Below are 27500 nucleotides of genomic sequence, written 5' to 3'. Positions count from 1 at the left end.
GTTATCTTTCTCAAATGCGACCTCCATTTAATTCGATATCAAATAAGCAATTTCAAATTGTTTGGCACCTATTTCAACATGTTTTGTCCTAGATTTCAACCCAATCTCCCCCCCCCCCCCCCCCCCCCCCCCCCAAGCAACCCAATCCATATGATGATAAACGCCCTAAAAGCGACAAGACATCTGATGTCTTTTCATTTATGCAGTTGATTCAGATATCGGTGTTGATCAAGTTAAATGGCACGTTGAATTGAAAATCACTGGCATGGAAGAGGCAACCATACGAATTTTTATAACAACTAGTAGACTTTTTTATCCGTGCGTGGGAGACCTAAAATACATAACAAAAATATGCTCGTACGCTTATGATCTTAGTTTTGTCATGTTCTTTCAAGACGAAAGGAATGTTTAATGAAACAGCAATAAGTCACACAAACGCAACCAATGCGCAAATCATAGCTTGTGGGGAATCGTGGGCCACATTTTGAGGGGTACCTTGGGCCACCTATATTTTTTTGTTTTTATACACCTTCAGAACTTCAAATACGTTTTTCCTATCTGAAAAGTTTTCTTATGCCAAATAAAAAATTGGGAAAAATATTTTATCCATTTTTTCCAATGCGATAGAGGCGAACATAAATCCTACATAAGGAATTTTGCCAAAACGTTAGCGAGCCATTAATCAGCCATCATTAACTATTCGATCATACACAACTCTCTTTTTCATTTCTTCATCTGAAATTGCTTTTAAATAACTAAATGAATTATAAAATTTCAGTATTGGGTCATTTAATAAACTTTGCACGTTATTTAGTCAATTTGGAATTGGTGGCCCACGTTTCCCTACAGGTTTTCAAAAACCAAAAACAATTTTTTTTAAATAGTCAAAACTCGGGAAATTAATGTATTTAAAAAATAAGAAAAAATGCCTAATGATACCTTAAAAATGTAGAAAAAATTTTAGTATTTATCCTTTTTATTATTTACCTTTTTATTAAGGAGAGGCTGGGAGCACTTGCTTTTTGTTAACACGAGTTCTCTTTTGAAGAAAATTTGAAGCAAGTTTAATACGGTTCCAGTAATTTTAAATACAATATTTTGAGTGAATTTGGAAGATGAAGTGTTCGTCATTTCTTATAGTGTGAAGTCAAGTGAAATTATTTTGTCGCGCTTAGATTATTTGAGATTGAAGTTTTTTAAATTTTGGATTGCGGATGATGCTTTATTGACATTTGTTTTTGATGTTTTCATAGCATGTTGAAAACAGCAAAGCTTGTTATGGAAAAAGTAGATGGCACTGAGTGGTTTTTAAATAAGGTTTGGAACCAAGCTGAAGTTTACGGTGCTAGTGTACCAGAAGGAAAACATCGCAATTAATTTCCAACTGGAATAAATCTGAAAGCAAGTCGGCCGATACTTGGATTGGAACATCGTCAGGATAAATCAGGCTAAGTACATTTTCATACTTTTAAACGAAATTGATTCTACCGAATATCCAAAAAATTCTATTCACATACTTAGTTTTCAGCTTTGTTTTGCGATGACGCAGTATTTTACAACATCGCATCGAAATAGGGTCACAAGAAAAGATGTAGATGACGCTCAAAAATTTTTAAGTAAACCTTCAAACCTAAATAGTGCCATCTGGTGGGAAAATAAGTTGTACTTCTGGCTGTGTATTGAGCTAAAATTCCTCACTGATAAAATACCGTCACCGATCCTAATTTTGGCCAGATTTAAAAAAGTGTCCACTGTTTCAGCTAAAAAAAATCAACTCCCTCTAGAAAATATCACTACGTCTTTTTATATATTTTTTTAATAAATAATTATTAGTTCGAATGAACTGCATATAAATATTAGTCAAAATTATTTTCTAAAAATTTATAACAGAAGTTGACTAAAAAATCGATTAAACTCAAATTGGATAGTGATTCATTTTTTGAATTTTTTTAATTTTCTGTTTATTTGATAATTGTTTAATCTTTTCATTTTTTACTTGTTTATAACCAAGTACCTACACCAGAATAATAGATCTTTATTTTACTTTTTATTGTTAGTTTATCTAGTTAGAAAAGAAAAGAAAATTGTAACATACATGTCTGTAATTGATTTTTAAAACTATTTAAATTTAAACACTAAAATTTATAAAGCTTTACATGTACCAATACACATTCAAATCTTAAGAAAAACATATTTTGCGACGGATGCTTGAGATGATGAATTGAGTAATTGAACTTTTAATTACTGAATGAATTTATCTAATTCGCAAAACAAACACTAAAAACATTTAAAACTGAATCACATTGCAAATCAAGTTTCCCCCAAAACTAGTTTTTCCGATCTGTTAAATTTTAAAAATTGTTAAACATTTCCACCTAAATTCCGTTTTCTATTTCTATAAGATTATATGTACTCACATATATTGTGCAAAAAAAAGAAAAATTTCCATTGTTGATTCCAGGTATTGACTCAATAGGTATCCTGTTCTAAAAAATAAGTAAATCTTAATCAATGCATTAAAAAGTACATAATAATATTACTTCAGCGTGTGCATTTTTGAAACTAGATAATCAAAAAAATTGAAAACTTTGAACAATGATTTACAATAAAAGGATAAAATGAGTACCGAAGCGGCTATTAAAACAAATAACTGAAACACATTTATAATGAAAATGCTTGAATAATCTTGATAGATAATCTAAACTTGATTTACCAATATCAAAACGAAAAAAATATCTTGAAAAGTAACAGTTATCTAAAACCAATTCAGGCAATAAAGCTTTAAATGCTAGGCTTCTAAAATATATGAGGCAAAGGTGAACGAAGAATTGAATAATTTCCAAAAAGGCAACTTACAAAAGACGGTTTGGAAATTTGTGTCTTCATATAATATATTAATACATTTTTAATTCAAGTTATTTCCGTCTTCAATCATAAAAGCCCTTTTGCAAATTGTTTGCTTAAACAGGGATAATAGTTAGGGAAAAAAGCGAGCTAGTTTGTCTAAGATGGAAAATGGAAGGTAATAATTTTCACTCAATACATGATAAATTTTTATTGAATTTTATCGAATGCCTCATAGAAATAGGAATTTCCTTAGGAAATGTCTAGGAGCATAGGAGGTGTAGGAAAAACATGATCGTACCATTTACCAGAATGGATCCTGATCTTAACCTTTCCCCTACTAACACAACCCCTTCCTTGGATACTTGAATATAGATTCGCAGACGTACAGACGGTTTCCATAGTTGGTGATACTAACTTACCTCTTGTTCTGATTATTTCAAAATTATTTTTGGGATATGCAGGAGCAAGAGGTTGCTAGTTTAACCTAAAGAGTATCATACTAACATTCCTTTCTTTTGTCCCCATTGACTACTAGGACGTGGCCGGCGCCGGTATTGATCTTTTTCGAAAGGAGAGCATGAGTTTAGTGCATTGTGAATGAAATGCTAATCCCAAGCACCATTCTGTTGGCCCTTGCACTAAATTGATGGCCTCGATCAATCACGGAGTAGCAACCATTGGCGAAGTAGAACTTGTTCTTCCTAGCCACGCCAGCGATCATGGAATTGGAAATGCGTAAGTTGAACAAAGTCTAATGAAATATGTTATTTGAAGTCTCTTATGATTGTTGGTTGGTGTATAAACATAACTTCACAGCATTTCGAATTCAATGATTTAAGGTGGATATGAGTAGTCAACCAAGCTAAGCTAAGCTAAGCTTTATTATTTACCTTTTTATTAATTATTTTTTTATAATAAAGAAGTTATGAAGCAAAGAAAAAAGTGGCCCATAATACCTCACTCTTCCCTACATGTAAATTACACTGGTAGGTAGCTTCACAGAAACTTTCATCAATTTTCATTCATGCATTCATAAGTTATTCACAGAACGAAGTGTTGCATTTTCTTCGAATACACTCCTTAGTTGAATTGCAGCTGTTTTGGGTCTACCTCGGGGATTTTGCAGCGTTTTTCTCGATGCTGTCCAAAAAAGTTTGCCTATGAGCTTCTGCATTGGACGCTATCCAAAAACCACTTGACAGATTGTCACCAAATTTTGCATTACATTACGAGGTAGATTCGCTGAAATTTTCATCAATTTCCATTCATGAAATCAAAAGTTATTCACAAACATTCAGCGATAAAATAAAAGAACACAGGGTGTGATAATTAAGACTGAGCGACTGAGTGAAAGTTGTGAAAAAAACTGTAGAGCAAAAAGCGCATTGTTGTGTTATTTATGGGTTATGTCAAAGAAATTCATTTGGAATTGGAAGTGAAGAGAATAAAAAGTAAAAGAAAGTAGAATTTAAAAGAATAGCTGCCAAAATATAGGAAAATTGAAGCCTTCTAGTGAATAAAAATAATAATAATCTGTTCAGAGCATAACGCGACGAGCGTTTAACGTAATGACAATCTGGCAGATTGCGTTTAGATTCCAGCATCGGTAATAGATATTTTGGATTTAAGTTCCATTATCCGCAGATGGATCAGATGGAAGTAAGTTCGGTTACAGCTATATTGGAAAGCTACGAGTGTCTTGAGGTAAGATTGTTAAGAAGGTAAGATTGGTGAAAAGGTAAGATTATTTTACTATAAAACTGTTGCATTTCTTGAATATATTATATAAGAGCGTCCAATCAGTTGCCAGCTGGGCAGGTATATACACGCATGCGGAATACTTGTCAAAGATTCATAACACTGAAAATGTTACGAATTTTATACGGTTACGATACTGTTTGCTCGTTCTACAAATAAGACATACACATAGACGAAACACATTCATTACATGACAGTTCACACGAAGCCATGGTGTCGGGTATGTGGTGATTTGCATTGAAGATTGGCCGTACAAATAATCTAAAGAATGCAATTTAGCATATACGTTGGCGAAACTGCAGTGAATCCGTGCACCCATGGTGGATTATCTACATACATACACATGAAATCAAAAGTTATTCACAAAACAAAGTGTTGCATTTTTTTCGAATACATACACCGTCGCTATTCGCAAGACTGTCCCATATGTATTTTCATCATTTTTAAGTTTATCTCAAAATTCGTTCTAATACTGTTAGTTCTTCAATGTAGACTTAAAACTTTCATAACTTTGTTCTCAACGTATGTGAAAAAAATACCAAGTCACGTCTGTCCCATATGAAATATACCCGAGAAGCCATATGTATATTTTTACAAAATGCTTTAAAATCGCTCCTCTAATTTTCGTTTATTCTACAAATAGTCATGCAACGTGTGCGACAAAATTAGCATTAATTGAAATTACGAAAGTTAGACTAGATAAAACATTACAGTTAAGTCAAAAATAACAATTTTCATAATTTTATAAGCTAAGCATTAAGGGTAAATTCCACCAAACTGATTTTTTTTTTAAATTTCGTAAGAGGCTTATTGAATTGTTCGTTGTAAAACATGGAAAATAGTCAGCTACAAGGCCATATTTTTTAAGTTTTTCTCATGCTATTAGTTGCTGCTTGGACTTTCATCAAATCTATGAACCATTATACGCGTACCTGGTAGCACACGCGTAAGTCATATTGAATTGATTTTTCTCATTAGATATATATTTGCAGCCCCGATGCTTGGCTGTTTCTGATTCAGCATTATGTTAGTTTGTATTTAGAGTCTTTCTTAAAAGATCATCGACCAAAAAACTTACGGAATGACGAAGGTACAGGTTGTGAAATTCATGGAACGTTGTTATTTATTTTATTTTGAACCTCCTCAATTCTTATGATAAACTTACGTTATCTTTATCGAGATGCACCCTAAACATCATTTCAAACTTATTTTCATCAGTAAACAGACAGTTAAGTGTATAACATTGCGCAGATAGAGGGAATCAAAACAATAACCTAAAATGGGACAGCTTTGCGAAATATACTCGCAAGGCTGTCCCATCATTATTTTCTTCTCTGCATCAGCAAATTCCAAAGCAAAAAAAGCAAGGGACTAAATTTTGCAACAATTATCTTCATATATGTTAGCAACGAATTAGAAAAAATTAAGTTTCAACCGAGCAATCCACAAAAGTTTATAAAAATCTTTAAAGCCGTTTTTCTCGTTTCGTTGTTTTTACATATGGGACAGACTTGCCAGTAGCGGCAGTAAATAAGTAGGTCTCACCCACCATCACTTTTGGGGGTGATAGTGATTTAGAGACTAAGGTGGCCATGTCATATGTCCGTAGAGTAGCATATGGAGTTATATTGAAGAGATTTGCGATGACTTAATTCAATGTAGTCGTTAGTCAAGTCAGAAGAAAGGACTTGTTATGGCCAGTGTTGTGACCTGATAAATAATTCAGGTGTTTTTCGTTATGGAATGAGTCATTGTTGAGGTTGTTGATCAGTGGGATCAGGTTCTGAAATACGGATAGAATAATTTTTCAGTAAAGTTGGTCTTGATGGAAAAGACATAGAGTGATGAGTCGGTTTCTGGAGTCTGAGAAAGCAGGCTGTCTGCTAAGGCAGAACTGGAAGCCCTTCATACGGATTTTGAAGGAAATTGAATGATGGTTTGTCAACTGAAAAAAGCCCGATTACTTCGGTTGGGTGCGCCATGGAATGCGTTAGTTAATCCTTTAGTTGTGAATCAGTTTGATTGGTAATGGACAATTTGAGAAGCTATTGGCTACTTCATTGTTGTTCTACTTCGTGTGAAGACTTTTTGGTTGATAGAATTGGTTACTGGACAGCTTTAGGGTTCCAGAAGAAAGGTTCCAAGGTTGGTTCAGTTTGAGACATTTTGAGTTGTATGCGTCTATTTAATAGACTTGTGACAATTGAAGTCGCAAGGATTGCATGCTGGGAATGCCTGATCATTGGGATCAGAGGCCCAACCTAGACACCGCCACTAAAAACGCGTTGGGTTTAGGACACGCATTTACACCTCGCACGAGATTTTGTAAAATTGGTGAAATGACTAGCTGAATTGTGTTACAGCCTGTAGGAAATAAATAATTAATCATTTGGATCAGTAGCCCATCTTTATCGTTTGCGATCTAGAAGACCCTAATTGAATCAGAATATTGGATACGAATAGCATAATTTGTCAGTTTGCCAGTGAATATTGCCCTGATGAAAGGGACTAAGAGCGATGATGATGTGTCAGATTGATATGAGTTGTTGAAGATTAGATTATATTTAGTGTGAAGGCTGGATCACGTTGAATCTGTTGATTGAAGCAAAGAATTGATTTAGCAGTCAGTATGTCAGTCTGTATGATGTCAGATTCTGTTGAATAGATTGCGTTGATGGACTATTAATACTCATCCCGTGTTTTTTGTGGTGACAGGTTTGCATTTTTCCTGGAAATTTTTTTCCCATCTTTGCCTTTAAAGATGTTTTATGGAATAAAGAAAGGACAATAATTGGTTGGTCATAAATCGGTGCGGCGCGCAAGGTTTATAATGTGACGGTGATCTCTCCGAAGGCATCATCCAACCTTCGGTCGGCAAGGCATCCAGTGGTGCAGAGCTTCCACGATCGGGTTTTCGAAGCGTCCTCAGCGGTCGCACTGGCGCCAAGAAGCGTGAGCCAGTCGTACTACAGCTGGTTGATGGCAACTCACGAATTTCTTCGACGAGAACGCGAGGTTGCTATCGAACTATGTAGGAAGAACCAGGTCACCGTTATTAATACAGCAGAAGTGTCGAGGCAGTCCTCGGAAGCCATGGCAGCGATTGAGAAGAAACTGCAGGAAATTCAAAGCACGGGTTAATTTAATAATCTTTAAGTGACTGTAGGAGTAGAGGACGACCACACAAAACTGGCAAGGGATATACTCTGTTTCTTTTGTCTCCAGGAGCATTTTCTGTACCGATGCCAGAGTTGGCGGCGAATGAGTGTTTAAAATTTGCTGTTCTTAAAAGACTGTGCTTTAATTGTTTTGAGAGGAAGAACTTTCTACGTCAGTACAAACAAAAACCAATGTGCATATTTTGCACAGGAAAACATCACAGCTTTTTGCATGCTGGCATCCTTCAATGGACGAGCTTTTGAATAAAAGACTTTGATGAATCTCATCACAATTGGTCACCCTGAGTTGATAGTTTTTTTTATTAGTTGTTAACCCTGGTGGTAAATCCAATTTACGGATTGCATTCCAAGGCGCGATGAGCCACCGCGTCCCCCCAGTTTGCTACTCTGGGTCCATAGGTGCAATTGGACGACTCATGATACAATGCTAAGGAATACTGTACCCTCTACGCCTTAAAGTCCATCTGGGGCCACTGGCCTGACCCTGAGTTGATAGTGAAAACGCCTCGATGTATACTAGCTGTTGCTAGCTGTTTGCTTCGTTTGGACTGCTGCTATAATGTTACCCGTGGCATTGAATTATTGTTCATGTTGATTTAATGAGATTTACGCGGTAAAACTGTAATCAGAATTAAATGACAATAAAATATCCTCTTCAGTTTTAGTCGTCGACAAGAGAAGGTGTCTTGTCAATTTCTTATCCGAAAATCTATCCAGACAAAACATTGGTGCCGTGACCAGGATTGGGTAGTTTTCGCTACCTCGTCCTGAAATTGATCCAAAAACCTAACAACGTAGGTGTACCTAACGCAATCTGCCGCCGATATTATTCAGCTTCCGTTCAACAACAACCCGAACCGCGCTGACCCCCGAAATACGAACCCTGTCCCGATCAGTGATACGGCCCAGATGGGAGGTACTGGTGTGGTGTTGAAGGTAGACTACCAGCCATCCGGGCACCTGCCGTACTGGCTGTCCGGTCAGTACTCTCTTCGGAAGTGTGCCTATTGCTGATCACTGCTACCAAAACGTAAAGCTGCCCTGGCAACTAACCCTGGACCCCATTCCATACGCTGTTACCCATCTGAGCGCCGATCCAAGGCCCCCTCGTTACCCATCTTCCCGATCAGTAATACGGCCCGGGTGGGAGGTACTGGTGGTTAAGGTAGACTACCAGCCATTCGGGCACCTGCCGTACTGACTGTCCGGTCAGTACCCGCTTCGGAAGCACTTCGAAGTACGTGTGCCTATTACTGATCATCTGGTTTAAAGTTGCTAATCCAGAACATACCAGTGTAGACCGCTACCCTGCCGAGGTTTCCTAGTTACAATGTGTGCCAAAATTCCATTCCGGTTCAATTCAACGTACTCGATGGTGGCCAGCTGTTTAATCTCTTCGAACCCACCTTTGATCCAGGAACATCCAGTAATTTCTGTTTACAGTGAAATTCGTTGACTTGTTGAAAACTGTTCCAAAAATGTTGTGCTGATCAACGACAAGACAAAAACAAAACAAAAATAGGGCAGCCATGTTTAAAACAGTCGTTTTAGGTAGCCGATATCATTAATCTCATCACTATTGGTCACCCTGAGTTGATAGTGAAAACGCCTCGATGTATACTAGCTGTTGCTAGCTGTTTGCTTCGTTTGGACTGCTGGACTGCCCGTGGCATTGAATTATTTTTCATGTTCATGTTTCGCGGTAAAAACTGTAATCAGAATGAAATGACAATGTTTTAAATTTTTTTTTGTTTAATTGAAAGTGAATCTCTTAAAAGGAAATCTCTTTCCATTGAGATTCATAGTTGTAAGATAGTTAAATTAGTATCGTCACATTTCCTCGCACTAGATTATTACCATTTTGAGTTCTCAGCATGAGTAAAATTTTGCTCGCGTTTTTAGTTTAATATTTCTTTGTCCAATTGCAGCCAGACGTGCTGAGAACAGTAGCGTCCATTACCAGGGGGCTCAATCGAGCCTTTTTTTTGTGGGGGAGTGTGGTGGGTCGCTACATAAATAAATTGAAAAAAAAAAATAATAAAATATCCTCTTCAGTTTTAGTCGTCGACAAGAGAAGGTGTCTTGTCAATTTCTTATCCGAAAATCTATCCAGACAACCCAAGTAACCATAAGCACTAAAACATAGCCCTTAATCAACACTATATTCCCATATATAACTCTGTGTTAATGCTTGTTTTGCACTATATGCGTATAAAATGCAGATTTAATGCTAAAAAGGCGAAATAGCGGGCTGATTAAATGCTATCACAACATAGCCTTTAATAAGCATTAGAAATGCTGAATTAGAGCACCATCAAAACGTCATTTTTCGCAAGCCGTATAAAAGCATTAACAATGCATACTTAGAACACCTTTTGTTTATTTAATTATTATTTTTTGAATAATTAAAATGAACAAAAATGAAATAAATAATTATTATCTGCAACATCAATCAACCTGCTGTATGAAGGAGGATTATGCCTGCTTAATGAATTCTTCTGAGTCTCGAACCGAGGATCCCGCAGCAGCCTTTATCTCTCCTTGCGCCTTTACCATTTCGACCAATTTTGATGCTGATAAGATGGGTGAAAAAACCCGTACTTCAAGTACTGTTCTGGTCACACCACTCCTAATGCTTATTAACTTTAGAGCTACTCTATATGTGCATATAGTGTTATCATTAGTGCTAATTTTCTTTATTGCTTCTATGCATTAATAATGCTTATATAAAACAAAAAAGCATTATGAATGTTGATTTAATGCCATCTTGCATTAGAAATGGTGATTTCATGCTAACTTGCATTAGAAATGTTGGTTTAATGCTGATTCAAGGTTTTGGCTTAATGCTTATGGTTACTTGGGAAAACAGACTTTCAAAACGAATTCAGAATGTTTCATTCATTTGATTTAATTGAGATTTGGAAAGATTGGGATAAAGCATTTTAGAATTTTTATTGCTTTGCAGTTTACGAGGTTTATTGTTATTCTACAGGGTCAGCAGTTGGTATATTGGTAGCTATTGGCATTGGTGTCAAGGATTGTGGTAACAATTGGTTTGTTGTTTTGGGTGTCGATGGGCTCAATCGAGACGTATTGAGAGCGTCAATTTGGAGAACTTGTGGCAATAGAGGTCGCAAAAATGTCATGCCGGGAATGCCTGACCATTGGAATCAGAGGCCCATCCATCAAAGACCTCAATAACAGAATTTTTTGGTTAATTCCAAAATTCTCCCAAAAACATTAAGTTTGCTTTTTAAAATATTTTTAAACAAAAGATGGGCAATGTTGCTGCATAAATTTAGGGGCAAAAGTTATAAACATTACTAAATATATTTTAGCCAAAAAAACATAAGTAATGTCACCTTCATACAATTCCCTAGGTTCTTCCACTATTCTCAGTTTCTTTTTTTCCTTAAACTTTACCATTGGTGTTCTCATCCATTTGTCTTATACTGGCTCACTCGAGAAAATGTCTCATTTTACTACTTATCAAATATTTATCATACAATGACAATAAAAACAACCTTTAAACTTCTCATATACAATGGAAAAATGTTTAAGTTTAAGATGAAACATTCCGTTTGCTTCTAAATGCGTTGATTTCATCAGAAGAGGCGTTCGTTCTCAAGCCTTCGAAAAAGTCGATATCTTAAGATTTTGAAATTACATTTTTACTAACATTTTTACTTTACTAATTATCAAAAACAAACCACCATTTGCATATTTGATACTAAATTCATAGGTTCTCGAACGTAGAAAAAAGTTTTAAGATTTTTTATGTTCAGATTTAGTTATTGATGGTTATATGGAAAAATTTCAAGTTAATCAAAGTTACCCCGGTGATCAAAGTAACCTTAGTTTACGGTACCTAAATTGAATTTTTCATTTAATTTTGCAAGTTAAGTGAATAAAAGCGGGCTCTCTTCAACGAAATTCGGTCGACCGTAACAAATCAGTTCTTTCCTTAATTTTGTACAAAATATCCGGACAAGTCCGGCGAACACCTGCCACTCTAACAAAATTAATCTTATTTCTTTGGTAACAAGTGGAGTTAAAATGTTCAAGTCATAACTGAAAGAATTGGTGTAGAAAAGTAGTTTATAAACTTTTGACCAATAAAGATAGTTGAAAATGAAAAAAACGAACATATATAATGTAGGATCTTAGTTAAACTCCATGTTTCTTTAAAGAGATATAAATTCTACTTAAGGCTAGTAGTACAAAAATTGAGCTTACTGTGTAGAACAACAAAAATTGTGATAGATTAGCAAAGAAAAATTTGAAGCAGAAAATTGTCTTTAACACTTTGTCCCATTTTGAAAACAAGTTTATGCGTAAGTTATGGAGATTTCAAAACATTCTAAGATTGTTTTTCTGCATTTACAAACTCTGAAAAGATAATAATCAGGCCGGAGTTCCCATCGGTGGAAAACAACTCAGGTACAACGCAGGGAGAAAAAAATCAATTCCGTTGAAATCAATTCACTTCCCTCCCAACTGAAATGAGTAATCCTGCTCAATTTGTTTACTACTTCAAAAGCAATCGTCTCTGCCGGAAGAAGAAAAATCTTGCCGCTTTCTCATTTCCGTTGCTTCCGTCTCGAAGGAGGAAACATATTCGGCCTGTGCAGGAAAAAATCTACCTACCCGGTCCGGGAGAAGTCAACTCCAACTTTGTAGCTAAGCCAAGCAGAAGACGGAAAACAATAACCATTCTGTGTGCATTATTAGCACAAAGTCAGTAGGGATCCCTCTCTCTCTGTGTTTTTCGCTGGGCCGAAAGCAGCAAATGGGTCCGGAGGGGTAGCTGCTGAGGGATGTTCACTAGGACGGAATCCTTCTCCCTTCCTGCCAAACCAACGCAACGTCGTTCTTAGTCGTTGTCGATGAGAATCCCACAGATGGCAAAGCAGGATAAAGGGTAGCGCTCGAGAAATGAGATATTCAATTGAATTTTCCGCAACGGCAAACAATATTGGAATGAAACGCGCGCGCTGCAGATAAGGAATAGAAAAAGCTCATGTTTGGATGGATTTCAATCTTACTCCCTCAGGTGTTCAAGCCTAGCAGGTGAGTTTTGATTTGAATGTGAAAGGTTGAGTTTTTGTGCAGTCCGTGCAGAGTCTAGGCTGAACACTGTTTCATACATTTTACGGATTGTATTTTTGTATGATGCAGCTTAGAAAAATGTAAGAAAAGAAAAATTAGAATTGCAAACAGTATACGATTTGAAGATTGATAAATGTTGGCAAAATTTCATCAAGACGAAATAAGATTTCTATATGGAAATGGTTCGTAAACCAGTGTATGTTTACCAGCTTGAGCTTTGATAGAGATTGGTGGGAAAGTTTTCCCTAGCTAGAAATTGTTATAAAAATAGAAATTCATCCAAACTTTAAGGTAGCTGGCCAGTAAGTTACCACGAACCTTTTACTTTCGAATATTCCTAATTTGAAACAGCATTCTCAACATAATCTTATATATAAAACTAAAAGGCTTGTTATGTCTGTATGTCCTCAATGGACGTGAAAACTATTGAAAAGTTTGTCGTGAAAATGGGCATGGAGAAGTTTTTGAGGCCGACAATTGTTCCTAAGAAGTATGAAGTCATGGGCTGAGTGTGCTTATAGATATGGAAAAAAAAACGAATTGCGCAACTAACAAGGATCACTGTTTGCTACATAAGAAACCAGTTTAATCTAACTCCACTTGGAGTCATGTGTCCAGCCGGATTGGCACAGAGTGTGCAGATTTTTATGGCTGCTGCTACGATTTTTTTTTTGATACAGCCTCCGGTAGATAAACGGATTGGTACAGGGAGCACAGGTTTTAAAGGCTGCTGCTACAAAAATAAAAATTGTTTTGATTCGGCTTCTGCTAGAAAGACAGATTGGCACAGGGAGCGCAGATTTTTAAGGCTGCTACTACGAAAAAAAATGTTTTGATTCGGCCTTCGATAGAAAGACGGATTGGCACAGGGAGCGCAGATTTTTAAGGTTGCTACTAAGAAAAAAATGTTTTGATTCGGCCTCCAATAGCAAGACGGATTGGCACAGGGAGCACAGATTTTTTAGGCTGCTGCTACGAAAAAAAAGTTTTGATTCGGTCTCCGCTAGAAAGACGTATTGGCACAGGGAGTGCAGATTTTAAGGCTGCTGCTACGAAAAAAAAAGTTTTGATTCGGCCTTCGATAGAAAGACGGATTGGCACGGGGAGCGCATATTTTAAGGCTGCTACTACGAAAAAAATGTTTTGATTCGGCCTCCGGTATAAAGACGAGTAGGCACAGGGAGTGCAGATTTTTAAGGTTGCTTATACGAAAAAAAAATTTTATATTCGGCCTCCAAAAGAAAGATGGATTGGCACAGGGAGCACAGATTGTTAAGGCTGCTGCTACGAAAAAAAAATGTCTTGACTCGGCCTCTGCTAGAAAGACGGATTGGCACAGGGGGCGCAAATTTTAAGGCTGCTGCTACAAAAAAAATTGCTTTGATTCGGTCTCCGGTAGAAAGACGGATTGGAACAGGGAGTGCAGATTTTTAAGGCTGCTCCTACGATTTTTTTTAAACAGCCTCTGGTAGAAAGACGAATTGGCACAGAGAGCACAGATTTCTAAAACTGCTGCTACGAAAAAAATAATGTTTTGATTCGGCCTCCGGTAGAAAGACGGATTGGCACAGGAAGCGCAGATTTTAAAGCTTTTTCTACGAAAAAAAATTGTTCTGATTCGGCCTCCGGTAGAAAGACGGACTGCCACAGGGAGTGCAGATTTTCAAGGCTGCTGCTACAAAAAAAAAATTTGATACGGCCTCCGATAGAAAGACGGATTGGCACAGGGAGCAAAGATTTTAAGGCTGCTGCTACAAAAAAAATGTTTTGATTCGGCCTCCGGTAGAAAGACGGATTGGCACAGGGAATGCAGATTTTTAAGGTTGCTCCTAGGATTTTTTTTATACAGCCTCCGGTAGAAAGACGGATTGACACGGGACGGGAGCACAGATTGTTAAGGCAGCTGCTACGAAAAAAAATGTTTTGATTCGTCCTCCGTTAGAAAGACGGATTGGCACAGGGAGTGCAGATTTTGAAAGGTGCTGCTTTGAATTTGTTTTTTGATACAGCCTCCGATAGAAAGACGGATTGGCACAGGGAGCGCAGATTTTTTAACCAGCTGTAACGATTTTTTTTTATGCAGCCTCCGGTAGAAAGACGGATTGACTCAGGGAGCACAGATTTTCAAGGCTGCCGCTATTAAATAAATGGTTTGATTATGCCTCCGGTAGAAAGACGAATTGGCTCATGGAGCGCAATCTATTAAACTAGCATATAATAATTAATCAGCGGTGACTATTCTTTAAAAAGAAATTACACAATTGGAATGAAACCCATCCTTCTCAACATGGTCCTTGATTGTTCACTGAACTGGTTTAGAATCTATAATTCATACTAAACTAGGTTTCCTTGTCTTTTTTCCTGAAACTGAATTGAATATAGGTATACTTTACTTTTTCTTAATATTAAGTGAAAGCAAAACATTGCAATGTTTTCTTGTAATATAGACCATAAGACAGCAGTAAAAATTACTTTTTGCTCCCATTTGATTCCTTTTGAGTCTCCAACAGAGGTGCCAGATGTCCTGATTTATCAGGATTTGTCCTGATTTTCGAGAAACCGCCCTGATTTTTCAAAAACTATCGAGTCTTGATTTTTGAAATGTGTCTTTAAAATGAATCAGTCATCCTGATTTTCATGAAACGTCTCAGTTGCAATCGAATTAGTAATCAAACTATGATAATTTCGAATAAATCTTTAAAAAAATAGTTGAACTCTTTTAACCGATGGCAATCGTCGATTCAGATGATAATTAAACGGTGTTTTTCGAGATCAACTGCAAGTCAGCCAAAACGCTGCTCACGTTCGTTGCATAAATTAAGGCGGTTAAAGCTCATCGCTCGCATTAGTTTATGCAATAATAACAGAGCTGCATATTTTTTCCATAAATTCAGAGATGTCCTAACAGATCCTGTTTTTTTTCTTCGCGGTGTCCTGATTTTTGACCAAACCACCTGGCACTTCTGGTTTCCAATCATTAGTTAAAAATTCTATATGATTTGATTGATTCCTGAAGAGCACAGACAAAATTTTTATTCACAAATCTTCAGAAATCTTCCGATTATTTAAAAAAAAATAATTTTAGATAAGATATATTTCTTGGATTTCTTACAGTACATTCCATGTTAATAAACTACATTCCCAGAAAAAATATTAGACGTAATACTATTTTTTTCTCAAATACCTATACATCTTTGATTGCAAATTTGGAAGTTTAAAAATCGCAAAAAGCTGCTTACATAGCTATGAGTTTTTTTTATGTATATAACCTTGGAAAAAAACATTTCATGAAATTATTTATAGCTCCAGCAAGTAAAGCCTGTCATATTTATTTGGAATTGCAATAAAATTACTTTAAAAATTCTTCATATAACATTCAAACAAAGCAAAACAAATAGCATAGTTATAAAACAAATAACCAAAATAAGTTTAGCTACCCTAGAAAAAGAACTAAATAAAAGGATAATACGGCAGAACTAGAAAAAGAAAAAATCCCGCATAGAAACGTTTCCATCGTAAAACATATGGAGAGGAAAATATGAGAAGCTCTAGCCGAACACTCTCATGGTAAACAGATAAATAAATCAGGTCTGTTGTTTGTTGTTTGTCATGTGTCACACTTATTTTTCCGGATCTACTACACAACCTTCTTGCTACTGACACCGTTTCCCGGTCGGTGGTGTTAAATTGCATTGAGCTTTACCCTTTATTGGTCGCACTGTGATTGGAAATGTTTTTGAATAGAAATTGACAATGTGAATAGAAAAAATAAACAAGTTATACTTGAACTGATCTAGGTGATAGCACAGTTCGGTCCAATGAGCTCAATGAATTATAAATGTACAATTGCTGAATTAAAAATGTAGCTTTTCATTGAAATTGATAAAGGTACTACCCTTTAAAATGCAACAATAATCCTGACCATTTTTTGAGCTCAACTCAAGCCTCGGGTGCAATGCGTTCCACTTTCAACAACACAATTGGGCACTAATAGGGCTTTAATTTCAATTGATATAATACCTCCCGTTTTGCATTATGCAAATGCAAGGATTCCGGCTCCGGGCGATTAAACGTCAGTGAAGTGCAATAAATTCCTACCTATGAGGGGCTTTCTTATGAGCGAACGTTTGGTGCACATTACCCTTTAAACAGACGGGAATTTGCCATCGAACGTTTGAAGAGAAAAAAGTAAAGTTGCTTCACATCTGTTAGTAAATTACAAGTAAGGTTAGGGAGTTTTTTTTTGTCTGGGATTGAAAGGTTCTTCCATAAAAAAAGTATTGATGCAAAATTAAAGATTTTATGAATTCATAAAGGATTCCAGAAGTATTTCACAGCACATGGTAATGAATGACGCCTAGATGTTACCCAGATTGATATTTTACCGATCGAATCAAAACCTTTTAAATGATTTTGAAAATTGAAATCATTTTCAATTCGTGTTTATAGAAGAAGCAATTGTTGCAAAAACAACAATCAACAACAACAAGTTCAAAAAATGTTTTCGATCTATTTCTGTCAAAAAACAGAAATAGATCGAAAACATTTTTTGAACTTGTACAAATCTAACTGATGATGTATTTAGCGCCTTTAATTTTTTGAGAACAGCAACAAAATCCGATTAAAATGAACAGACATCTGAGCTGAACAAGAGCCTATCCTTTAAAATAGATTTTATATGATTGATGTATTTAAAGGCCGAATGCAGAGAACATTTTGATTTTGTGAAGCATAAGAGAAAGTAATAAATTAAAAACCACTTTTTCATAACAAAAAGTGAGAATATGCATTTTCCGGAAGAATTTGAGGTTAAAAAGGTACACGCACTAGAGCAAGTGCAAAAAATTAAACATTAACAAAAAATGTATAAATTATTTCTTCATCTATAAATCGTTGGGCCCAAATAAACATTCTGACTAAATAAACTCAACTTTTTTTATGATCATTTACCGAATAACACTGTACTGTTTGTATACACACAATTCAAGTACCGTAAACTGGGGGAACATTGATCACTTTTTAATTCATTATCGAATATTTTGGAGGGGTAAGTTTTGAAACTCTTACTGAGGTAAGGAATATAAAGCATAATCATTGATAGCAGTACACCAAGGTTTTTTTACGCGGTTTTTTTACACGGATTTTTTGACACGATTTTCGGGAATGAACACGTTTTTTTACACGGATTTCGCGAATTAACACGGTTTTTGAGAGATGTACTAGCGAATTCGCTACACTACTTTTCGTCACCTACAAGACAAACCATTTTAATTGATCGGTCGAAAGTTAAAATCGGAGCTAAACTAATTTCTCGCGGTTCTTACACTAGTAGCTTGTACTAGCGAACTCGCGACACTTTTTTTCGTCACCTACAAGTCAAACCCATTCACTAGAGGGGTCGGAAGTTGAAATCTGAGCTAAACGAATTTCTCACGATGCTAACACTAGTAGCTTGTCTCAGGTCTCAAGTCTATCGTTTTATGTCTAAAGTCTCTATTCTCAGGTCTCAAGTCTAATGTCCCATGTCTTAGGTCTCATGTCTCAGGTCTCAGAACTCTAGACTCAGGTCTCAGGTGGCATGTCTAAAGCCTCAATTTTTAGGTCTCATATCGCAGGTCTCAGGTCTCAAGTTTCATGTCGAAAGTCTCAGGTCTCAGGTCTCAAGTCCCATGTCTCAGGTCTGAATATTGGTTATCTCAATTGTCAGGTCTCAAGTCTCAGGTACCAGTTCGCAGTCTAAGATCTCATGTCTCTAGTGTCAAGAATCAGATTTCAAGTCTCAAATCTCCGATATCAGGTATCAGGTCTCAAGTATCAGGTCTCAGGTCTTATGTGTCACGTTACATGTCTTATTGTTTCAAGTTTCAGAGCTGCATATTTTTGATGGTCTATTTTACATGGTTTTCCGCAATTAGCACGGTTTTTTACACGGTTTTCGTGAATTAGCACGATTTTTTACACGTTTTTATACGCGGTGCGTATCAGTGTAAAAAAACCTTACTGTATATTCAAACGACATTAGCGACAATGTTTGTTGTTTTCGTAATATTCCGTCTCACGACATAACTTGACGAACATAATTCTTAAAATTCACTCGGTCCATGGCAACCGTTCTCCAATTTCTCGGACACTCCACATTCACCAGGTCACGCTCTACTTGGTCTAACCACCTTGCTCGTTGCGCCCCCGCTCGTCTTGTTCCTACCGGATTCGTAGCGAACACCTGTTTGCAGGACAGTCGTCCGGCATTCTCGCAACATGTCCCGCCCAGCGTATTCGGCCAGCCTTCACCACCTTCTGGATACTGGGTTCGCCGTAGAGTCGCGCCAGCTCGTGGTTCATCCTGCGCCTCCACACTTCGTTCTCCTGCACGCCGCAAAGATGGTTCTTAACACTCGAATACTCCGAGTGTACGCAGGTCCTCCTTGAGCAATATCCATGTGATGGCTCGTGCCCGTAGAGGACACAGTCTAATGATCTTCATATACAGGTTACACTTCGTGCTAGGGCTAGTTCTGCTCGACCGCAGTTTTGCTTGTGGAGTCAATAGTAGGCACGACTTCCGATGATCGTTCGCCGCCAGATCTCACGGCTGGTGTCATTGTCTGCGATCACCAGTGAGCCGAGATAGACAAAGTCTTCGACTATCTCCAGCTCCTCTGCCAACTCGGTTTCTTGTTAAGTTACTGTGTTTTCAACTGCTCCGAAAAAACATCGTTTTTCCATGCAAATCGTGAACCGATCTGCCCGCAAAACCGCCCAGTGATCCAGCTACCGCCAAGAAACCCGCATTTTATCTCCATCAGCATCAACCAGACCAGCGGTACGGAAAAATTTAATTCCACACGACTTGAGATTGAGATTGAGCGCCTACTGCCCGCCACATAAGCTCTCTCACCTCGCCACGCATACCTACCCGCTTATCCCCAAAATCCACTGCGCAATACCAACTGCCACCGGCACTGCCGCTGCCATAACCAATTCGCCACCAAATTCTGCCTTCCCATTGCCTAAATCACCCGTGTACATCATTAGTCACAATTGATCACACCTCGGCCACCTGTAAAATCACCAAAACCACCACTGCTGTTTTTATTGCATCATCCGACCGCCCAGTCAGCTGGTACAACATCAACATAAACAATAGCCTCGTCTCGCTTGCACACACCTCATGCTGATTTGGATTCCTGTACCCGTTCTCACACACACACACACATACCGCTGAGTCGCCGTCAATCAATTCAGGTAATCGTCATCGTTCATAAACCAAATATATTAAAACAAATATACCCCACTGTCAGCCTTCACCATACATCTCATCAAGGAGACGTATGTCAGCACCACCTACTGACGAAAGTTCCTAGTAAAGTTACTAATAGTATCACCATCACTACCCTAAGCGACAACAGCACCACCTACAAGTCAGATATCCGCCAGAAGTAGTTCAGATCGTCGAAGTTTATACGTGATAGTTGGAACTTTCTCCATATGATGGCGTGGTTGATGTGTCGCCTTGTTTTTTAAAGAGTGAGGTATATTGGTTTGATACTATATTTGCATAAACGTCAGCACTCTTACTGATTGCAACGACATCTTCATCTCAAGCTGCACAACACAAATATTTAAAATTTCAAGCCTCACATCTGATGATGTATGTTTGTGAGAAATGTGCTAATGAATTTGATGGCGATTTTTGGATTTGCCAAGGATTCTGCTCGTCAAAATTCTTTATGCGTTGTTCCGGTATGATGCAAGAAATTCTGTCTGCGTTAAAAAACAATTCGCACTGCCTTTAGATGTGATGTTCCGCTCTTTATTGTATATCTAAAGTATATCTGTTGGAAGTGAGTACTTCAGAGCCATCTACAATGCTTTAAATGGTAAAAATGTATTTTGGTTGACCTTTTGGACGAATTATTAACCATATATTTCCATTCGGAAAAAAATTGATTTGAATTTGAATTAAACCGAAACTCTGCTTTTCTTATTTTACTCTGTTCGAGAAGAAAATCATCTATTGAATGCTCAATTGGGAATCTTTTTGTTCAGAAAAACAAGTATGTTGAAATTGATACCAACAGTGCGAATACGAACAACGGTTGCTTTGATAATTTTGTATGTTATTTGACGTTGAAGTTGTTGAATACTCAAACCATTGACCCCCATGGAGGGTGTACAAGCTATTTTAGTCGCCTGTTATGATACCCCTTCTCAGAAGGGAGCAGCACTTAGCGTATAGAAAGAATTTTCGATAAGTTACATGAGTCTGGTGAGCGTCTAGAACAGGTTGTTATTAAAATCAAACAGCATCAAAGAAATCTATACTTTTGTTGTGCCTATTTCCGCCCAAATACTGATATTTCCACTTATGCAACACACTGCACTGCCATTGAAGGAATTATGCATAACATCTCCGAAAACGACATTATTATTATTGCTGGGGACTATAATTTCCCGAATCTCTCGTGGACATTTGATGAAATCACCAACTGATTCATCCCTGTGAATGCATCAACCGAACAAGAACTCGCAGTTATAGAAACGATTTCAGCTGTTGGCCTTGCTCAGATATGCTCTAGAGAAAACGTGAACGGTAGAGTTCTCGATCTGATTTTTACAAACAGACCTGAAGTAACCGAAGCTTTGGACCCGCCAATTTCCATTTTACCAACGGACCGACATCACAGACCTTATGGGATTCTTATCGACTGCCCCTATGATAATACCACAACTGACGACGATATCTATCGTATCGATCTTGACTTTAAAATATGCAATTCTGTACAAATTATTGAAGCCCTAGCATCCATGGATTGGCTACACCTCCTAGGCAGCCTTTGCCCCGACGATGCTCTCTCCGTTTTTTACGAACATTTGCTAAGGACAGTCGCGCTTCACACTCCAAGAAAACGCTCATTCCGTTACCAGCAGTACAAGCAACCATGGTGGAATGCTGAGCTTCGTCGCTGTAGAAATAAACTACGCAAGTTGCGCAAAAAATACTTAAAATAAAAGTAAAACTGCTGCAAACAGAACCGAGCTTGCAACAAAGGAAGGCGAATACTCAGAGCTACGTAATACCCTCTTCAAGAGATACATCCGTAATATGGAGAGAGAAATGAAAAATAAGGTTGAAGGTCATTCCTCTGAAACTGCTGCCGAATCCGCGAACCTGTTCGCAGAATTCTTTAAGAGCGTTCACACCAGTGATGATGATGATCCTCAACCATTTTCTCATCAGAGGCATTCAAAATACACACTTTGAGGCCTCGTATAGTAATACAGGAGACGATACATATACATTCATTCAAACCTCCCCCCATGAGGAGGATCTGCTCCGAGAGACACTATTTGTTCGCTGCTCCGAACGAACTCTCTCAACGTTCGGTTGCTACATGATGCATGAAGAAGACGAGGCACACATACTCATTTACGTTATTGAATTTGATGGACTCAAGCCGATAGCTGTCGTTGAGGAGAACATCTTCAACTTCGCCGCAAAGGTTGAGGCAACAACGACAACAACCGAACTTATTGCTTTGCATAGGCCCGCAGCGTATGGAGCAAGGAGAGGGGAGGAAAAGAAACGAAAACACTAGCTGCCTGCGTGCGGTTGCTGTGCAATAATAGCAAAAGCAGAAAACCCTTGGGTATTCGATCCAGGCACAAACGAGGAGACTCGGGTTTGCTCTGCCTTTTGAATTCGGTTCCCTCAAGAATGTAACAGGAGATGAGTGAGAGCCATTCGTTTGGTTTTTTGGATTCGCTGCCTCGAATGTATATTGCTTCGTGAAGGCGGGCCATGTGAGAGCGTATGCATCATCGGTTTTGTCGTTTTCGTTGCCTCAAAGCAACCTTTGCTTCCGAGTAAAGCGTTGAGCGAGAGATGGTTGATCATTCATGCTCAGCAAAATTCAATCACTGGTTCACACTTCACAATCACCGCATGCCTCTAACGAATACCTTGAAGCATTGCCCAGCTTTGACGTTATTTTACCTCAGCCAATTTTCACCCAACATGAAATATTGTCTGCCTTAAAAGCCATTGATCCTTCAAAAGGACCCGGTCCAGACGGCATTCCTCCGTATCTCATACAGAACATTGCCGCTTCACTCGCCGAGCCATTACGGATAATTTTCAATCGATCGCTAACTGATGGTGTTTTTCCTAGTGTTTGGAAAATGGCTGCTGTAACTCCTATTCACAAATCAGGAAATTTACATGACGTGACTAATTACAGACCGATCTCAATACTCTGCTGTTTATCGAAAGTTTTCGAATCAATTATGTATGAAAGACTGTACAACGCCGCTAAACCGATAATATCAAAGTATCAACACGGGTTTGTGCAGAAAAGGTCAACTGTTTCCAACTTGTTGTGCTATTCTAATACACTGCATTCGGCTATGAGCAAAAAACAACAAGTTGACGCTTTTTACGTGCACTTCTCTAAAGCATTCGACAAAGTACCGCACGAGCTCGCAATTATAAAATCGCACGCTTTGGCTTCCTGTCGTGGTTCACATCGTGGCTGTACTCTTATCTAACGAAACGCCAAGCATTTGTCCGGCGTCCCTCAGGGAAGCCACTTGGGCCCACTCATTTTTATGCTCTTTGAAAACGACCTTGCTTGGATACTCAAATCTTCGAAGTTGATGTACGCCGACGATCTTAAAATATACCGAATTATTGGATCACTTGTGGACTGTGTAGCACTTCAAGTTGACATCTTAATACTCTTGGATTGGTGCAGGTCACATGAGATGATAGCTAAAACGAATAAGTGTAAATGTATTACTTTCCATAAATCAAGAGAACACGTACGCTTTGCTTACACCATGGACACAGAAGAATTGGAGAGAGTGACTTCTATAAAAGATTTAGGCGTAGTGTTTGATCATAAACTGACTTTTACGGAACACATAGCTGCCACCACCGCAAAAGCTTTTGCCATCTTTGGTTCCATCAGTAGAAACACCGCTGATTTTGAAGATATTTACTGCCTCAAAGCGATTTTCTGTGCCTCGGTTCGTAGTGTATTGGAATATGCCGTGATAGTCTGGACACCCTATCAGGAAGTACAAATCGAAAGGATTGAAAGAGTTCAAAAGAAATTTTTAAGATATGCACTGCGACGATTGCCATGGAATGATGCCGTTAGACTACCACCGTACGAGGAACGATGCACTTTATTAACCCTCGAAACCCTTCGTTGCAGACGGACATACATTCAAAGAATGTTTGTCTTTGACCTGTTAATGAATAACATAGACTGCCCACAACTGCAACAAAACATCAACATTCATGCACCAACGAGACGACTTCGACAACAGATTTTTTTATGGATACCACTTAGCCGCACCGTTTTTGCACAAAACTAACCATTGTTGTCGTGTTTTTAACGAAGTGTCAAACGTTTTTAATTTTAACCAGTCCAAAGAAGTATTTAAAAATATTATTTGTAGTCTTAGAACATAAGTTGTGTTTAGTTTAAGATATGTCTGTATGGTGATTATCAAAGACACTAACATAAATAAATAAATATCCAGCTTGTCACCGTCGATCGAGACCTTGTTATTACCGGACAAGCGGGTTCGGTCGGTCTCGAATCCGCAGGCCAGCATGTACTTCGTCTTGGACGTTTTAATCATCAATCCAATCCTCCCTGCTCCGCGTTTCAGTTTGCGGTAGATCTTTCCACCTCCACAGATGATCTGCCGACTATATCAATGACATCGGCAAAGCAGATAAGTTGACTGGATCTGTTGAAAATACCCTGCATTTCGCCCACTGCTCGTCGAATAACACCTTCTAGCGCCACGTTGAACATCATGCAGGATAGACATAGATCATCATCATGCAGGATAGACATAGAATTGCTAAACAAAATCTGCCTTGAAAGTTGAACGTTCTTTCAATTAAACATTTTCATAAATTTGTTCGATTTTGTTTAATATAATCAACTTGAAAAATCAAACCCTTAAATTCAATTTGTAACCTTTTTTATTTTTCAAAGGATATGAAAGCAATTGTTATGCCCCGCGTTTGAAAATCGAAAAACAAATTGTTACGCTCAGCTTCAACAAGAAAACTTTAATAGGTCAATCCCCTGTTAGCTCAATTATTCATTGTTGTTGTGGTTTCTTTTATTGACTTGCTATGTAGGGATGCTGTTGGTGATTTTTTGAAGCAGCTATTTGTCAACCCTGAGTCATTCCACTCTAGGTCAGACGGCCTCTTTCAACCCAACATTGGTCGAAATAATACATGGAATAGTCCGATTCCCGGAACGACCTTTCCACCCTCTAGAGGACAGGGGAATAGAAACATTGCTTCTAATGGTCACCAAACGCAATAAATTTTATTGACATCTTCCACCGGGGAACGAAGACCAAACAAACAAACGATCAATGTTGTCAAAGAGTGGCATGTATTTGTAAGAACCAAATGTGGGATGTCTTTTCCTGTTCCTTTTTCACTGTTCATCCTATGGAAAAACAACTTTCTTCCAGAACTTTGGTATCCTGTACGATTAGGTGGAGTGTTTCATGTCCCCAGCTTCGTACACTATTATATCACCTATCCGGAGGCAGAATGGCTTCTAACGGGTGAACTTTTCGTCATTCCAGTCCATTTTATCCTCGATTTTTAACACCAATACTAAAACAGGAGAAAAACTAATCTTTCTTCTTCGGAAAAAATAAAACAAAATGCCCTCCAGCCCACAGGATAATCTAACTACCGCAGTAAGGCTACTTTCCTTTCGTTTTTGTTGCCGTTTCTAAGACGATGAAGTATCTTCGTTTCTTTACTGCATTAGCACACAACAACATACGTTAAGTCAATGCTAGTGGTCCAGTTTAGATGAGCAATAATGGAGTTTGGGACCAGGGATGCCAGGTGTTGAGGATAAAAAATCTGGGCAATTTTGAAAAAAAGTCTGTGTGTGTCTGTGCATAAGGAAGATTGCAAATTTGGTACCAAACAAGAAATTTCACGATGCGTGTGAGCGGGGGGGGAGGGGGAGATACTGTGGTATTTAGGTTATTTTAGAGTTGAGACATATATAACAAACACTGTTTTCTAACACGTAACATGCCGATCTTATTCTAAAAAAAAAGTTTAATGAATGATTGATCAAATACCAATGAATACAAGCAAGATTTCAGTCTAATCTGGCACTTACGGATCACTCAATTGTAAAAGTCTGTAAAATCTGGGCACTCTCAGCAAAAATCTGGGCAAAATCTGTGTCTGACCAATATCTGGACGAAGGGTCAAAAGTCTTGGTTTTACAGACAAATCTGGGCACCTGGCAACCCAGTTTGGGACTAACCACACGGGATCAGACGCAGGACGAGAAAACATATCCACAAACATAAGCACCCGACCCAGTCCAATAGACAGTGGCTTTGGTCTGCCGCCTGGTCCTGCGGGGTCAAACACTTTAGCCTCCAAGCCGGTCGTTCGATCTTTCCCTTTGTGGTTGGCGAGATTCAATGTAGGGTTTATGATTCAAAGTCAGTAGTTAGATGAAGGCAAATAAAAAAACCAAGAAAAGGAGAAAAACAAGTGTAGCAATAAAACAAGTTTGCTTGGCTGGTATCACTTCGAGTTTTGATAAAACTAAGCTTTACACAGTTAATCAACGTATCAAGTATCAAAAAAGAGGTAGCTTTTAGGAGGCACTTTGTCCGAATGTACTGAACAATTGTCCGTAATGTAAGATTGCATTAGTGCATAACTGCAAAAAATCATAACAACACAATTTGTTGCATAAAATTTGCTAAATTCTTTGCCTTGACAAATGTTACGCAATAATACAGTCCCCTACAATCACGGGTCACACACAATCATTAGTCACTGAGCATTTCACTTCCATCTGTACCGTTGAGCCGTCAACACGTACGCCGGGGCATCGTATCGTTGCTGTGTACCTGCAGGAACATTTTACATTATTTTTTTATTCCCATTATCCTTGGATTCCAATTGGAGGGGAGAGGGGATTTTATATCTAAAATTTATTTTTATTCATAGATAAATGGAATTCTGGTTCACAAACTGGTTCACTTTAATCGAATCATCCGGTTTCAATTTTCGTGGACCTGACCGCTGGATTTGGAGCGGTGTCATCTTGCGCTGCTTTCGCCTCGGTTGAGGCATCCAGGGACTTGGAAAATCATCCATTGTCCGTGGTTCTGTAAAATTCCAAGCACTTATTGAAAATCATCAACATTCACTCTTTAATTGACATATACTTACCATACTTCATCCTTCATCCTGAATTCTCCTAACTGAGCTAACTCTGATCCACATTTTCACACGACCAGCCGAACTTGAATCGATTTTTCGTTTTAAATTCTTCTAGCTCAATGCAAAAACCCTTCTAAGTTTGAAGTCTTTATTTTAAGAAATTATTCCTTTGCATTGATAACATTTTTCTTCGATTGGAAGAAAATTTACTTTGTTTCAAATAAATATGCAACTGAACAAATTCCTTACGAATCAAAGAATTTCTTTAAAATCAAAGTCCAAAGTTATTAGACTCAAAAAATTAATTCCTTCTTTCAAAATTATTCATTTGAAACAAAACCATAATTTGTTGA

The 27500-nt window shown here is 37.9% G+C and overlaps 1 protein-coding gene across 1 annotated transcript in view; it reads left to right on the top strand.

Annotated features, from left to right (window-relative positions):
- Nucleotides 1–4491: 4491 nt before the first annotated feature.
- The window catches only part of LOC129737605 (uncharacterized), a 43708-nt gene continuing 20699 nt past the window's right edge, over nucleotides 4492–27500 (top strand). The window contains exons 1-2 of the mRNA XM_055728765.1: nucleotides 4492–4551; nucleotides 8583–8763. Coding sequence (XP_055584740.1) covers nucleotides 4492–4551; nucleotides 8583–8763 — 241 coding nt within the window. The remainder of the gene's footprint in view (nucleotides 4552–8582; nucleotides 8764–27500) is intronic.

This window comes from Uranotaenia lowii, chromosome 1, assembly GCF_029784155.1.
Source record: "Uranotaenia lowii strain MFRU-FL chromosome 1, ASM2978415v1, whole genome shotgun sequence".
In the NCBI taxonomy this organism is placed as follows: domain Eukaryota; kingdom Metazoa; phylum Arthropoda; class Insecta; order Diptera; family Culicidae; genus Uranotaenia; species Uranotaenia lowii.
The sequence above is the reverse complement of the archived record's forward strand: the minus strand, read 5'-3'. Positions and strand labels throughout refer to the sequence as shown.